Consider the following 16,791-nt stretch of genomic DNA (forward strand, 5'->3'; position numbering starts at 1 on the left):
GTTATGTTAGTGATATTGGTCTAACTTTACGATCTTTATACCATAACGTAAAAAAATCGTTTGAATTTTAATGAACAGGTTATTAAATTCTTCTATAAGAAACTAAATAGTTATTTAAGAGTTATTTTTATCACCAACATGAAAAACAATCATTGGGATAAATTCAGTGTCTTGATATCTTTATGAAGAAAACCGTGATTTTTTGACCGTGAGTAAATTTTTTCATTTGTTGTTTTTTCTACTACTTTTTTTATTACTAATTTCTTTTAAATTTAATCACAAATATTAATCACAGATTTACCTGGATTATCATTAGTTTGGCAAATGGTTACACAAGTGGCTGGTAGAGCTTGTTTTTGAGAATGAAAGTTAGAGGTTTTGGAGACTTGTATTTTGCGGAAAATGTTGCTAGCTTAGGTTCAAATTAAGTTCTGAGATGGCGTTGGTGTTGTCTTTAAACTCAAATCTTAATTTAACATAAGTATGATATGGCAGTAAAAATATATTAATGCATTTAATTCAAAAACAGTGATTTTTAAAAAAAATAATCCATAGAAAATTAATTAGAATCTTTTTAAAGTAAAGAATTTATATTTAATGTTGTGAATAAATTTGGAAGTAAATTCAGTCGAAATCAAAAATAAACTCAAATTCTTTCGTTTATAATTTTATTTTACAAATAATCTTACACAAAAATGCAATGAAATAAATAATCTGACATAGAATAATAATAGATTGAAATAAATAAATTAATGGCCCTAAATAAATATAGTGATTGCAGAACTTCATTTCCTTGGACATGCTTAATATCTAAAACAATATGATGCAATTAATATTTATTTAGGGCTGTATGATATCCTGTATTCTTCTGTGGAATAATTGTCCATTATAATTTCTTCACTTAGATACAAGGATGCTATAAAAATCAGCCATAAGATGCCATCTTGTCAACAAAATGGCTCAAATAACCACCATTAATAATCCACAAGAAAAGATAGTCTTCAACATAAACACATGATTTCTTATCTCAAATATTCATTTCATATCTTTCATATCTCAAATATTCATTTTATATCTGCTCAAATAGAACATTCTACCACTTCATTTCACCAGCTTAATCATTCCGACTTCATACATTCCCTTGACATTTACTATCCAAATAAACTTCAAGATGTGGTTGTGTCAACACCAAGGAATATTAAGATTCTCCTGGATAGATTCTGTCAAGGATCTTTTGATAGGTGTCCAAAATAAAGACCTTGGGATGTTTGGTAAGACATCTAGTAAAAGTAAAAGTTCCAATCTTGATTTAGATTTATGAAGATCCAAAGATAGATTGTTTAGACTCATTTTCAAGTAGAAATCAGTTTTGTAATCTTTTGCATTTATGGTTCAGTCTTAGTCCAGGCTTGTCACAATTAAATGATTTCAGAAATATTAATATATTCTGTTGTAATTTAGATCTTATTTGACTAACCGGTTTAAGATTTATAATAAAATACTGAGGTGGAATCTTGTAATTTTAAAAAGTTTGCTAAACTTTAATTTTCAAAGAAATTCAAAAAGGATTTTATGGTTTTTAAATAGTTTAAAATATGAAGTACTTTTAGAAATTTAAGGCTTTTTCTAATGATATAAAATTGTGGATTTATCACAATCTAGTCTGTAAAAAAATTTCGTAATTAATTTAGACTTGCCTGGGAAAGATTTCATATTAAAAAAATTTAAAATGGGATCTTGCGATTCGTAATAAAGTTTGTTAATATACAGGCGATTGCAGAAATATTTAGTAGAATCTTATAATATCAATCTAATAGTATTTAGACGTGTACTTAAAAATCTTTTTAATTTAGGTTTGTCACATCATAATTCACACAGAAATCTGAAATGGGAATCCTCATGCGATTCTAATCCAGAATTGTCACAATCTTTACTAAATATTTATGATAAAAATCTTTTCTAATGATGGTTAAGATTTCACAGGACACAGTTCTCTTAAAAATCTCTAATGAAATCTCATTGGTCTCCTAGACCTGGTTTGTCAAGAATTGTAAAGCGAAAAATTCTTAGAAATTTGTGATTGAGGCCCAAGAGTGTTGCTATTTTATTTTCTTTGAAATCTGGAATGAAAACTGGTTGCGATTAACGTTCTATCCTTCCTTTTCTCCTGGATCGTGGCATGTCTGGCGTTAAGTCGTAGCAAATACACACACAGCAAGAAGGAAAGCGGAACCAATCGGAGAAAATTCCTCGGCATTCATTTTTTGGATCAAAGGCAAGCAGCCGATGCAAGCGATATTGCTGTTCGCACCTGCAACCTTCTCTGCAAAGCATCTGGTGATTCTCAAACCTAAAAAAAGTAGTTAAATATAAAATTTTATTTCATGAAAGGATTTCGAGGAAAAAGAATGATATTTATTTTTATATACTCCTAATTAAATAAGGAATCTAACAATCATAGTTAAATTGACAATAGAGCAAATCTAAGTGAAGATTTGCGCCTAGTTTCATCGATATTAAGATATATCGAACCGATTTATTTTATTGCTATTGCTTGTTTTTCATTGCTTTTTTTAAAATTTAAATATTTAGGATGATTTTGTTCATGTATCACGATAAATATTTCTTCAGATAAATTTTATAATTTCTTAGTATTTTTTAAATAATTAATGGATTAAAGAAATTCATTGATTTATCGTCTGATCAATTTGAAAGATTTTAACAATTTGCAAAACGATTAAATTATCGTTTCTTTCAATTCATATTCACGGTATAAAGATATTATATTTATATCGAACACAATTATTTTATTGCCGCCGCTTGTTCCTCACTGTTTTTTTTATTTTAAATATTTAAGAATATTTTCTTCATGTATCATGATAAATATTTCTGCTGATAAATTTCATAATAATAAATTCCTTAACAGAATTCAAAAATTTAATGGATAACAAAAATTTATCGACCTGTCGTTTGATCAATTTGTAAGATTTTAATAATTTGCGAAATGGCTTAATTATCGATTCTTTCCATTTGTATTCACGATATTAAGATATATCGATTATCGATAAGATTTTTATTGATATTAATCAATACTTATAATAAAGCTCAATGTGTGTGTGTGTGTGTGTTGGCGCTCTACAGGCCAGGTCATTTGACATACAGGCTATCAAATTTGGTACATGTATACCTTAGAGGTCGGGAATGTGCACCTGGGGTCCCTTTTTTAGAAATTTTAATTAGAATTTTAATTATTAGTTAAAAACTAACTTTCCCGCCAAAAAAATCTCCCATTTTCCCCATCGCCAAATGAGTAACGCTTCAGTCATTTTTTTCTCCCAACAGAATTGAGGCTAGGGTTAACATTTTTCGGCGGATTATTTCAAACGATTCTGTTTATTTTCTTAATGTTTTATGCAGTTAAAATTAAACATTGTTAATTAATCCATGTTTCAGATTCATTCTGAAGTACTTTTGAATTAAAATAACACAGAATAAAGGAAATTAAAAATGTATAATCTGCATAGCGTTACCCCAACTGACGTAGAAAAATTCACGCATTTGCGTTAACGTAACTGACGAAGAAAATTCACGCATGCGCATTGTTTTCTGACTGTTGACATGACAACCAACGGATGATTTAAATTATTTTTAGGTTAGTTCCATGCTTTTGTAAGTAAATTGTATTTATGTTTTATATATTTTTTGTATATGCTTATAGTTTTAAGTACATCGTTTTTTAAGTAGTTTTTTTTAACCTGTTTTCAATGATTTAAATTATTTTTAGGTTAATTGCATGCTTTTGTAATTAAATTGTATTTATGTTAGTTATATATATATATTTGTATATGCTCATAGTTTTAAGTACGTCGTTTTTTAAGTAGTTTTTTTAACCTTTTTTTCGACCGATTATTTTAAATGATTCGGTTTATTTTGTTAGTGTTTGATGGATTTCAAATTAAACATTGTCAATGAATCGATCTGTTCATGATGAATCTGAGAAATTTTTGTTTACAAATTCTTGAGATATTACATAAATTAAGAAAGATATTCTTTAGTGCCCATAAAGTTTAAACGCTCAGTGACTCTATTATCAGTAATCATAGTATTAAAAAAATGCTTTGTTTCAGTAAAAAATATTATTATATTAATTGCAGATTAATCATTTACACTTTAATTTAAAGCATAATTTCTACGAGGGGTAACAGAAAATGAGAGAGATACATATCAGGCCATGACTGAAGGCCCTTATAATATTATGAGTGAATTATATGACTATCAAAATTTGAAGTTTTAAAATATTTTGCTGAAGAATCTATTAAAGTTGGAATTGCGTAAAATATTTAATGGTACGACTGGAGTTTAACCCCCTGCTTGGCGGAATTTTTAAAAATTGCCAACAACGGTCTTGCGGAATGTTCAAAAGCAAAGGAGCAGATGTTCACTTATATTGCATAATAAAGATTGCCAGCTTTGGCGCGTTATCGCAACTTGGCGAAGAAGGGGGTTAAACTCCTGTTCAACCTATTTAATTATTAAAATTTAAACGAACATTAAGATTGGCGAAGCGGCTGGTCGCCAAAGGCGGCTAGTATATATAATATATCGAACACAATTATTTTATTGCTATCGCTTGCCTCCCATTGTTTTTTGAAATTTAAATACTTAAGAATTTGTTGATGTATCATAATAAATGTTTCTTCTGATAAATTTCATAATAATTAATTACTTAATAAATTTCAAAAATTTAATGGATTACAAAAATTTATTGATTTGTCGTCTGAATAATTTGCAAGATTTTAATAATTTGGAAAACGAATAGATTATTGTTTCTTTTATTTTGTATTCACGACTTATTTTTGAAAAAAAAAATACAAAAAAAGGTGTACATCAATCATATTGATCCATTTGCGCTGTTGGGACATTTGGTATTAATATATTTCTTATGTTGTATTAACGATTGAAATTTCGAAGAACGTTTTAAATTAAACGGTACTTGTCGGTTATAACGGCGATCGAAAAGAGCCAAGGAAAAAAATTCGCCAGTTTGGCGATTTTAATCGTCAAACTATATAGCATGTGATTATATAACTTGATACTTGAGTATATTTTAATAATTTGGTGAAATTTTTTCTTGCCGCTTTTTAGTCCCGTTAAAATTGAATTGCACCAATTAAAGGATTTGTTTTTAAGGGAACTAAAGGATTTTGTTTTTTAGGAATTCATATTCATTCCAAGAGCGAACACTGAGAGAGTTTAACTTATTTAATATATCGAGAACTCAGATGAAGTTCAGAATTAACATACAGTAACAGCTAATGATTCGCTTTACTATAAAACAAAAATATGGATTTCATGTAAATGACTATTGTGGAAATTAAACAGTCATTTCAATTGATTTTAAAATGATTAAAACTGAATTCATATGTTGTTGTGACTTATGGCACTTGACAAGCCCGCTGACAGTTATTTGTCAGCGATTAAAGTCGAGTGATCGTCTCTTGTTTTTGCAGTAGGGCCAATTAGGGCCAAGAGTACGACTTAGCTACTTCATGCGTCACATTCGCTTCCACACAGGGCAAGGGGGCACATTCACATACCTCACAGATAGAACACAGAAGAAGAACAACCATGCCCAAAGCGGGACTCGAACCTGGAACGCCCATATCACGGGGAAGATCTACTACACCGAATTCTTAAGTAAACTTAACAAATTAAATGAAACGATACAATTAGAAAAAGCAAACTGGCAACAATTAAATGGTTGTAAAAAACGATACTTACGCGCATTTTTCGAAATGAACGTATTGTTCAAATGGATGAACGTTCAAAAGTGCCAGCGTTTCACCTCGTGTGTTATTGGCCCAGTAAGGAGCTATTACTTCATTCTTCACGGGGCACGCATTTCTGAAAAAGAAAAGATATAATATTAAAATTTTTAAGCAAAACTTCCTTTTGTATATATCACCAACCAAGTGTCTTGATGCTTTGTTGGTGATGCAACATAACTTATGTCTATTATAAGGAAAGAAGTTTTATAAAAAGTACAGATGCTTTTTTACTTAAAATAAACCTTTTTTTTATTTCAGTATGTATCTTTAGAATCTAAACTATTTTTTAGTATGGACATGAATCTCAACCTAGAAAACTTTTTACTCTCTTTTGTAAGATCATCTTAAACTTTCATATTACAAAATAATTAGTTTTTTTCACCCCATGTTACTAATCGGCTGAATTTACTTCTCTCTCCCATTGTAAAGAGTAAATGACCCACCCACTGAAATTTATGAAAATTTGCTGAGAGACTTGATAGTTTAGGAGTCATCCTTTTCATCTGACCATGGTTCAATATTAAGAAGCTCCTATTCAATTAGCTCTCGACTGTCTTTAAAACTTAATATTCAATTTTTCTACACTAAATTAAATTAAAGATAATGTTTGCCTATTTATTTATGAAAAGTATTTGAAATAATAGCAAAAGTGCATAGTGACGTAGATTTATTTTAAAAAAATATTTTTTCAAAAAAGAAAAACATATATTTTATTATGCCGGGTTTACAGTCAGCCATTTGTAAGACCACGGTGGCCTGGTGGCAAGGTCTTGGCTTCTGAGCCATAGGGTTTCAGGTTCGAGACTCGATTCCACCGAAGAACTGTCGTGTACGTTAAATCCGTCAGGGCCAAACATCCTCCCGGTAATGTGGTGTGGGGAGGGGGGTGCCAGCTCAGATGACGTCCTCGTCATCTGACCGAGGTTCAAAATTACGAGGTCAGTCGAAAAATAACCCTAGTGTTGCTTTACAACGGGACGTTAATATAACTAAACTAAAATAATTTAGCTATCTGTAAGGCGGCCAGTAGGCAGCGCATGCGTAGAAAGGCTTAAATATGATGTACGGTCGATGGCAAGTAATTGTCCCAACAGGACAACAACATGCTACTGTATTGTATTTTTTTTCTTACTGAACATGAATAAGTTGATTTTTTTTTTTTTTTTTTGCATGAAAAAAATGGATCACTTATTGTAGATTAATTCCGACATTTTTAGCTCATTGTTTTTTCTGATACTAGTCATTTGCCATTTTTTTTTCTGTAGTTTTCCAAATTTAGGAATGTTGAATTTTTTTTTTATTTTATCATGTTTTTTGTGTAAATATCTACCATTTTAGTACGATACGCATCGAAAAAGAAATATTTAGGGACGCCAAAACGGCAATTTATAGCCAAGCACGGAATGCCTGAATTTATCTTATGATATTGTGGCAAACATAAATCAGTCCATTTCTGTGCATTCGCTACCTACTGGCCGTCTTACAATTGGCTGAGTGTAAATCCATCTTTAGGATACTAACCTGGTAAAAATAAAAATAAATCTTAGAAGGAAAACAATACCACAACGCCTGGATATTATTCTTAAAATTAATTAATTTTCTTAAGAAATGAATGCTTTTTTGGTAGATTTTTTCTCAAAATAATGGAAAATATTAATCAATAGAAATAAAAGAAATATTCTATATATTTACTAAAACCGCTTTAAAGTACATTCAGCTATTTTTCGGTCCTCTGGTTTTGAAAATTTAATGATTGTTTTAGGTCATTCTTAGAATTATTTTTTCAAAAAAAAGACTAGGTCAGATATTATTCTATAAAGTATTTTTTTTTATTTTTCTGTTCATATTACTATAGAAATCTAGTACCTAACAGCGGAGATAAATTAAATTTTTCATATATTCATTCCTTTTTCCGATTTGGGAAATTCTATTGTACAGATGCGCATATTCAATTCATGAGATGACTTTTATGGAAAAAGGGCCAACAGCCCATTCAAAAGTTAGCTTGATAGGTTTTGAGCGGATCATCTGCTTGGCAAATTCTTCGCTATATTTGAAATTTCCTTTTGAGCTAGATAATATTTGAGTTTTTAAGATATGATGGCATTCTTAAATTATATTTCTTCGATTGCTATATTCTATAAGATATAATATTCAAAATGTTTTCTTTTATGTTGAATAATTGAAACAAAATGTTTTAAATGTAAATATCACATAAAATGAAAAATTAATTTCAGAATTGCTTATTTTTACATTTTTACTTAGTTAAATTTAATCATTTTTATTTCTATACATCAGTTTAAAAGCAGGGGGTGGGCATTAAGTCGATCGCAATTGACTGGTGGACCACCATGACATTTTGGAATGACCGCTTATATTAAGACTTGTTTTTCTCCCTTAAAATGATACAATTTTAAAAGAATGTAGTTCAGAACCTAAGAATAACTTTTGGAATCTAATGGAAGAAGTAAAGTATCCTAATTTAAAAAAAAGTTGCATATAATTTAACATCATTCTTTTGATTACCCTACCTGTGTGAATTTGTATTTTCAGCGATGAATATAATTAAGACAACATATCGTTCCCGTCTCACAGTGAACACTCCACTTAAAATCCAGTGCAAGATTAGCAGTTAGTAATTATATACCGAGACATTCAAGATTGGCGGACTGTATGCAGATTAAGTCTTCTTTTAACTATACCTGTGAGAGCGAGATTTAGATAAAATGATTTATTTTGTAATCTATTTTGAATTGTTTGTTATTAAATGCACTATTTGATATTATTATATTAGTGGTCATTATTATTATGTTTATAGTTATGTATTCCGTATTTATGTTATAACAAATATAGTAGACTCTTTTCTTAGCTTGTGGTGAATAGCTTATAAGCCAGTTAACAAATACGCTGCACGAGCAATTGCTTTTGTATCATGGTCATGTTACTGGATTGCGAACCACAAGTTCCCAGGTTCTATCCTCGCTCATCACATTCGCCACAAGCTCATCACACCTCGCCACTGAGTGGACGACAATACCTTGTAAAAATTAGAAATAGCCCATACCCTGTAAAAGTCTGCCTACACCTGGTCAAAAGAATCGGAATAATAGTGCATTTTTTGCAACTAAAATGTACAATTTGATAAAAACAATAAAAAGCTTTATCTATAGGATTAAAGGATTAAAATCTATTGAACTAATTGTACTGTATTTTAGTTTCCATTTCAATGGGCCTTAATTTATCTAGTACAACATATCTAGTCAATTTCTAGTTAAAGTCATAGCCTAGTCAATTTCTAGTCAAAATCATAGCCTAGTCAATTTCTAGTCAAAGTCATTGTCTAGTCAGTTTCTAGTCAAACTGTTCCGCTAATTATTTTCCATCTATTAATATATTTTCTAATTAATATCTTTATTAATTTCTTTATTAATCTGAGCCATCTAAAATTTTTTTCTAGTACAAAGCGAAATTTTATACATGAGTGTAAAACTAAATAATTTAATATCTAATGAAAATAATTTAAACTGCTAATGAAATTCAAAAATATTCGCAGCTTATAATTAATTTGAAATAAATGCTCATACTCTAACATGTTATCAGAAATAAAATATCATATATAATCACTCTTATAAATAAACAAATTTTTTTTAGAATTAATAAATCTAATTCATAAATGACGATAAAAATGCAGACATCTTATATCTCATTAGAAGCAAAATTCTATATCTCATATATAACTAGAAATGGATGAAAAACATTTAAATCTTACAACTAATTTGAAAAAAATGCTTTAACTCTAATATGTTAGAATAAATTATTATATATAACCATTCTAATAAATAATTACGCTTATTTAGAATTAATAAATCTAATTCATAACTGGTGATAAAATTCACAAATCTTATATCTCATTAAAAAACAAAAATCTATACTTCATATATAACTAGAAATGTATCAAAAATATTCAAATCTTGCAACTAATTTGAAATAAATGCTCAAACTCTAATATGTTAGAATAAAATATTATATATATATTCATTCTAATAAATAATTATGTTTATTTATAATTAATAAATATAATTCATAGCTGGTGATAAAAATGCATAAATCTTATATCTCATTAGAATAAAAAATCTATACATTATACATAACTAGAAATGGAACAAAAATATTGTGCATTGACATGCATTAATTTGAAATAAATCTTCAAACCCTAATATGTTAGAATATAATATTATATATAATCATTCTAATAAATAATTACGCTTATTTAGAATTAATAAATATAATTCATAGCTGGTGATAAAAATGCATAAATCTTATATCTGAATAGAAACAGGAATCTATATCTCATACTTGAAAAGAAATGGAACCAAAATATTCAATCTTACAACCAATATGAAATGAATGCTCGAACTCTAATATGTTATAATATAATATTATAACATTATATATTTATAATTAATATATCTAATTAATAACTGGTGATAAAAATGCGTAAATCTTATATCTCATTAGAAGCAAAAATCTATATCTCATATATAACAAGAAAAGGAGGTATAAACCTCATATATTAAAGAAAATTATTTTTCCAACTTACATTCCTCGTCTAGGCACTTCTTCAGTGGTGTCTTCCGCTTCTTCAGTGGCAGCTGTATTCTCTTCACGAACTTCCTCCACCGACTCTTCTGCAATAAGTTCATCGATTGGTGGTCTGGCGGCTGCAGCTTTGAAAGGATCTGTTCTCTTGACGTCCGATTCGAATTCTTCTTTGTACCTTATTTTCTCCTCCACGCTGTTCTGCATAACAGATGGATCCACTTTGCGTCTAGGTTCATATTCGTATTCATCGTCGAACTCTTCGTAACCGACACGCTGCATAGCTAATGGAATGTCTTCTTTGACGTGAGTTGAGGTTTGGAACGTCGTGGCTTCAGACGTGGTGGTGGTTGGTGCATTCGTTTCTGTATTAGGTACCGTCTCTGTTGTTGGTGGTGTGGTGGGATACTGGGTGGTTTCAGATGCGGTGGTTGTAGCCACGGTGTCTTCTGTTGTGGTCTGAGTTGTTGGTTCTCTTGTAGTTGGGAAAGATGTGGTGTAGCTGTCGAATTCTGATGCTTGCTCGTAGGACACAGTGGTTTCTTGGGTTGACATAGATTTGGTGATGGCCTCACCAACTTTGATGGATGTTTCTGTGACGACTCGGAATATAGTTGCAGGTTCTTCTGGAATGGCACTGCTGACTTCTTGTCGTAATTCGAGATCGTCTGGGAAGATCTGGGGTCTTGGTTGACGACGATTTGTTTTGTGGCCTCTTGCGGAACGACCATACACTGTTCTGCTACGGAAGCCGTCGTACGTATTTCGCAGCATGTCAAACCGTTGTTTGAAACCGTCGATTTCGTTGAGTAGAACGGAGCTGTGTTTTTCATCGCCATACATGCGACGAACAAGTCCTTGATTATCGTTGATGTAGCGTTTCACTGAACTCCTGAAAAGAGAACAGTTACGATAAAAAATCATCTATAATGGAAATTACGGGAACTATTAAAATTGAAAGTTGGAAATAATTGAATAATGATTTCTTTTTTGTATTTACATGAATAGAATGATCTGGTATCGATAAATAAATACAAAGAGAAAAGAAATCTGAATCAAAGAATTATTATTTGAATTTATACCACAGAAAATAGGAATCTGAGATTACTAGATTTCGGTTTTTTTTCTTCTTTTTGTTCGTTGTAATCTAAATTTTCGTAAACGAACAGGTTGATGGTTTTCTTCTTAGTTGTTTAGATGTTCTTCCAAGTTGATTATACATTTAGATTATATCTACTGCAGATATAATATGCGAATTTTGATTTTAAAAAAATTTTGTGTGGGGAATTTTTAATTTCTTTAAATTAACATTAAGTTTGAACTAATTAAAGTTCTTACCATGTATTTGCGCTTCCACGAGCGCTGTAGTAACTCGATAATTCAAGTATAGATAAATAAATACAAAGAGAATATAAATTCGATTAAAAGAATTATTATTTGTATTTATATCACAGAACAAAGGACTTTGAAATTATTAGATTTCGGTTGTTTTCTTGTTCGTTTAGTTGTCTAAATTCTCGTATCAAACAATTCGATGGTTTTCTTTTTAGGAAATTTATTAATCTAAAATTGTTTGTAGATTTAGATTGTAAGGATTGCAAATACAATCTGCGATTTTTGATTGAACAGAAAAAAATCTGTACGTTTAATCTTTAAATTAATTTCCATAAAGTTTGAACTAATTACAGTTCTTACCATGGATATGCACTTCCAGGAGCACTGCAGTAACTCGATTTACTCATATCGCACGGAATTTCAGCTAATAGACGAGCACTGACACGGGGTCCACAACTCTGCCCTTGAGCTGTACCCAGCAGTACCTAGAAATGATTAAATCATTGAATATTGGAATATTTTTTAAATGACTTGTATATAAAGTAAAATTTTACATATCTCATGTACAATGTTTCACAAGAATTTTCTCTTTAAGATTATTAGAATTGTGATGATATGTAAATTGAGAAATTAGTTTTAATAATCATTTTCTTCTAATTTTTATAGTCTTCAGAAATTATAAATATATTCTGGAAGAGAAATTCCACTCTTTAATGAATACTTAAGTGCTAAATATATATTAAAACATTCATTTCCTTCTTAAATAAGTGATTAGCCAACTAATGTTCAGTACAATTTTATGAAATTTCATTTCAGAACTTACTTTTGAAGTACTCATATCGCACGGAATCATTTTATCATCATTTTATAATAATATCATTTAATTATCGGATAATCATTATTATTTCACATTTCAAATCAGAAAGGAAATGTTAGCTCAGACATTATTTCAAAAAACTAGAGAATATGAGCAATAATCCCATGAAGCTTTGAATAAAACTTAAGATACAATAATTGATTGATGTTTTGAGTATTATTAAATGTATTTCAGTTTCTAAGAAAATAGTGAAAATATCTAAAATTTAAAATTTCCTTTGCACGATTATTTGTTACAATTTGAAAAGAAACACTACTTTATAAAACAAACAAAACTGTTGTTTGTACTACCTGCCACTTCCTGTTGCAAAGTATAGAGTCGCCTTCTATATCCTGTTAAAATTCTTCACTTTACCGATCTTATACAAAGTAGATGTGCTTTTACCTTCATTGTAACTGCTGATCCTTTATTATGGATGTTAATAGTAATAAATTTATTTTTATAATTAATATGGAGGTTAATTGTAATAAATTCATTCCATTAAAGTCCATTATTCTCGAATTGTTCACCATCGACTAATTTATTACTTGCAGGCATACCGCCAGAATTAGGCCTACCGCCGCCATAACAACTGTTGCATTTGATAAAACATATTAATTTTACGTGCATATTGTTTCTTCTTGTATTTCTCCTAGCACTTTATTTTGTAATTCACAAATTGTGTTTCGTAAAATAATAAACAAAACTGTTTGAATATTTTTTTTAAAAAAAAGTAAATAAAAATTGTAATGAGATAGGAGAAAAGCTTTGAAAATATTCGTCTAAGACAATAGTTAAAAAAAACAGTTATCAGCCTTAATAAGAGTTTATAAATATAATTTGCAAAAAAAAAAAAAAAAAATGTGACTAACGATTTATTAATATTTTGACAAAATATATTAATGATTTATGAGATAAAACATTTTAATTCATTCAAATATTTTATGTCTAATTAATTTAATCAAGCAACTTATCACTTCACGGTAATAAATTATCATTTAAATTTTCAAACACAGTTTCTGCTAGATTTTCTCTTCATTCAATTCAACTATTCTATTCCGAAAACCTTATGTGTATTGTTTACTGAAAAATGTCTAATAATACTAAGAGGAGAAATTCAAAGGAGAATACTGCTACGAGTTATTTCTGGGTATCGAACGATATCTTATGAAGCTGTATTTTCTATCTCCGGCTTTCCACCTATTGACATCTTTAAAAACCATAGTAATGAATTCAAGAACGCAGCGAAGAACCTGGCACATAAGAGTCTAGATGATTTCCTTCAAATTTCTGAGCTTCCCCATCCTGCTGAAAGATTCCCTCTTAATTTAATTAGTTATCATAATAATATCGAAGACAACTTTCCTGTTGTCTGTTTTACAGATGGTAGTAAAATTAACAATAAGGTTGGGCTTGTATTTGTTGTTTTCCAAGATTATATTGAAACTGAAACTCATCAATTCAGAATAAGAGATGAATGCAGTGTTTTTCAGGCTGAATTGCTTTGCATAGCCCAAGCAGTTTCTTGGATTTGTGACAGTGAAAACCTTTCATCAAAATTCTTAACTTGCAGCAACTCCCTTTCATCTTTACATGCCTTAAATAACATCGATTCCCTAAACCAAATAATTGTTAAAACACAATCCAACCTGAGTTTTCTCCAAGGCAGAGGTGTGCAAGTTTCCTTTTCGTTTGTTAGAGGTCATACAGGAATCTATGGCAATGAACGCGCCGACTGGCTTGCCAAAGAGGCGACAAAACTAGCTAATTCCATTCCTATGAGCATTCCAAAATCTTATTTAAGGAATGTCTTTAAAGATAAAGTTATATCTGAATGGAATTCTTTATATCAAGCATCGACTAATGCGCAGCTCACTAAGGAATTTATTCCATCCATACAGAGACGCCTAAAGGCTAACTACTTTGAGTCAAATTTTAAGCTTATCCAGTTTCTGACTGGGCATGGAAACTTTAAAGCATATTTAAAACGATTCAATTTGTCGCATACTGATAGATGTTCGTGCTACAGTGGTGCAGTCCAGGATGTCAAGCATCTGATATTTGAATGCACCAAGTTTATTCCGGAAAGACGTAAACTCAAGAACTGCCTTCAAAAGAACAATATAGTTTGGCCTCCTCATTTATCTGCCTTTGTACAGTGTAAATCCTCTTTCATTTCCTTTTGTAAATATATTAACAGTATTTTTCCCCGTATGATTTAAATTTTAATTTAGTGTGTTTGCCTACATATATTTGCATATATACTTTTGTATTTGTATTTTGTATATTTTATTTGATCATGCTTATTCAATTGTTTTATATCATTTACTGTATGTTTCTGTTACTATGTGAGCAATTTTGTTTCATTTTTGCTTTTGTTTGTGTATCTACTTGTTTTCCCCTATTTTTTCTTCCTTCTTTTTTGCATTTGTGCCTGCGACCTTATATTTGAAATTTATTTTACTGTCAATTGCGTACTGACTTACATCTGTAAGCCTTGTGGTATACTTGTTGGCACACAAGGAGTTTATACATAGAGAACAAAAAAAAAAAAAAAAAAAAAAATACTAAGAGGACTTTAAGTTAACATTTTGAGTTATTTCTTTGACAATGGCTATTTACAGACAAAAAAAAAGAATTCGAACATTAAGAACAAGTATTCGACAGTACAATCAAAATGAAACAAAGTTAAAAATTGAATTCCAGTACGTTAAACGGATAAAAGATAATATTATTGTTAGAAGATGCGACAATAGCAAAGTCGTAAAGCCCTAGATGACCTTCACAAATAGTGTTTTAATGACCTTGACGACTCGTTTCGATATTGTTGCAAACCTTCCTTGACATTCCATCTCATTCTTGTAACTGCCAATGACCATACTGAATTATTACCTCATAGTGGAAATGGGGAATATTGTTGAAAACCTTATAACAGAAAAAAAAAGGTGGCATGCATGAATACAGGTTATCTTCCACTAGGCCCTCGTGTTCCAAAACTTTAAATGCAATAAAGTATTAAACTTTTCAAATTATAATGCCGTGCACCAAAGCTTAGGGTGTTCAGCAAAAGTCATCTAACTTGAAATAAGTTATTAAAATAAATACATTTTTCATCAAATTTGATTAATGTTTATACTGAATGTTTTTAATTTACTTTTCAAAAATATTTTAACAGTCCTTCCCCCTGAATGCACTCTGGACTTTTTATGGAGACGATCTGTCCTGCTTTTATTTGTACCATCCATTCTCTTCCTTCATACAGTTACAGTTAATTCGAATGAAGCTTAGTTTTACTTTTAATTTATTAAATGTATTTATTTTTCTACTTATTAAGAAATGGATTAATCGTTTCAATAAATTTTATTTTAAGATTTCAGGAAAAAAGTACTTGAGTTAACATTTATATAAGCTTTCATGCATAGTTAAAGGATAATTAAATAAATATAATATTAATTCATATTAAAAAATAACTTTCGTTTACAAATTACTTTTTTATACATTGAACTTCTAAAACTGAGTCTTTGTTTGGTTGAATTTGTTTTTATGAATAATAAATTTAAAAAACATTATTTGAAGATCAGTAATAATAAGCACATTCTATTAACAAAAAGCAAAATATTATAACCAAATTGCATATTTATATGCATTTTAGTAAAAAATAGTAAATAACTTATTATTCAAAAATTTCTATAATCAATATCTTTCAAAGAATTTGCTATTAACAATCTTATTGGATTCGGAGAAGGTGAAGGATAAAAATTAAAAGAATTTTTATTTCATAAAAATGTAAAAACAAAACAAAAACGTAAACATTTGGAGTGCAGTTCAACACATAAATAAATAAAAACCTACTATAAGAATGCATTTTTTTTTCATGAAAGAACAAAACTTAACTAAATTTTACAATTTATTGACCAATCTAAACTTGAAATTTAAGTATAGATTCTAAAAATGCAACTTTTACTCAGTTTTTTTTATAGACTAGTAATTAAATCATTGTTTTTATTCTATAAATTGTCACTTTATTGGTATGTACATTAAAAAAGTAAGATCCGATGAAATTCTGTAATCTGTATTTTGAAAACTTGGAGAATGTTCAGGGAACGTTTTAAAAAAAGATGGATAACAGAAATCAACCTATCCTCAACAAGCTACTTGTTGCTAAAGCGAGTT

The 16,791-nt window shown here is 29.5% G+C and overlaps 1 protein-coding gene across 1 annotated transcript in view; it reads right to left on the reverse strand.

Annotated features, from left to right (window-relative positions):
- Positions 1 to 713: 713 nt before the first annotated feature.
- Positions 714 to 16,791, reverse strand: part of LOC129972146 (protein spaetzle 4-like) — a 53,094-nt gene continuing 37,016 nt past the window's right edge. The window contains exons 2-5 of the mRNA XM_056086161.1: positions 12,123 to 12,247; positions 10,429 to 11,319; positions 5,782 to 5,904; positions 714 to 2,350 (exon numbers count right to left, since the gene is read on the reverse strand). Coding sequence (XP_055942136.1) covers positions 2,143 to 2,350; positions 5,782 to 5,904; positions 10,429 to 11,319; positions 12,123 to 12,247 — 1,347 coding nt within the window. The 3' untranslated portion in view covers positions 714 to 2,142. The remainder of the gene's footprint in view (positions 2,351 to 5,781; positions 5,905 to 10,428; positions 11,320 to 12,122; positions 12,248 to 16,791) is intronic.

Source organism: Argiope bruennichi, chromosome 6 (genome assembly GCF_947563725.1).
Source record: "Argiope bruennichi chromosome 6, qqArgBrue1.1, whole genome shotgun sequence".
Classification (NCBI taxonomy): Eukaryota; Metazoa; Arthropoda; class Arachnida; order Araneae; family Araneidae; genus Argiope; species Argiope bruennichi.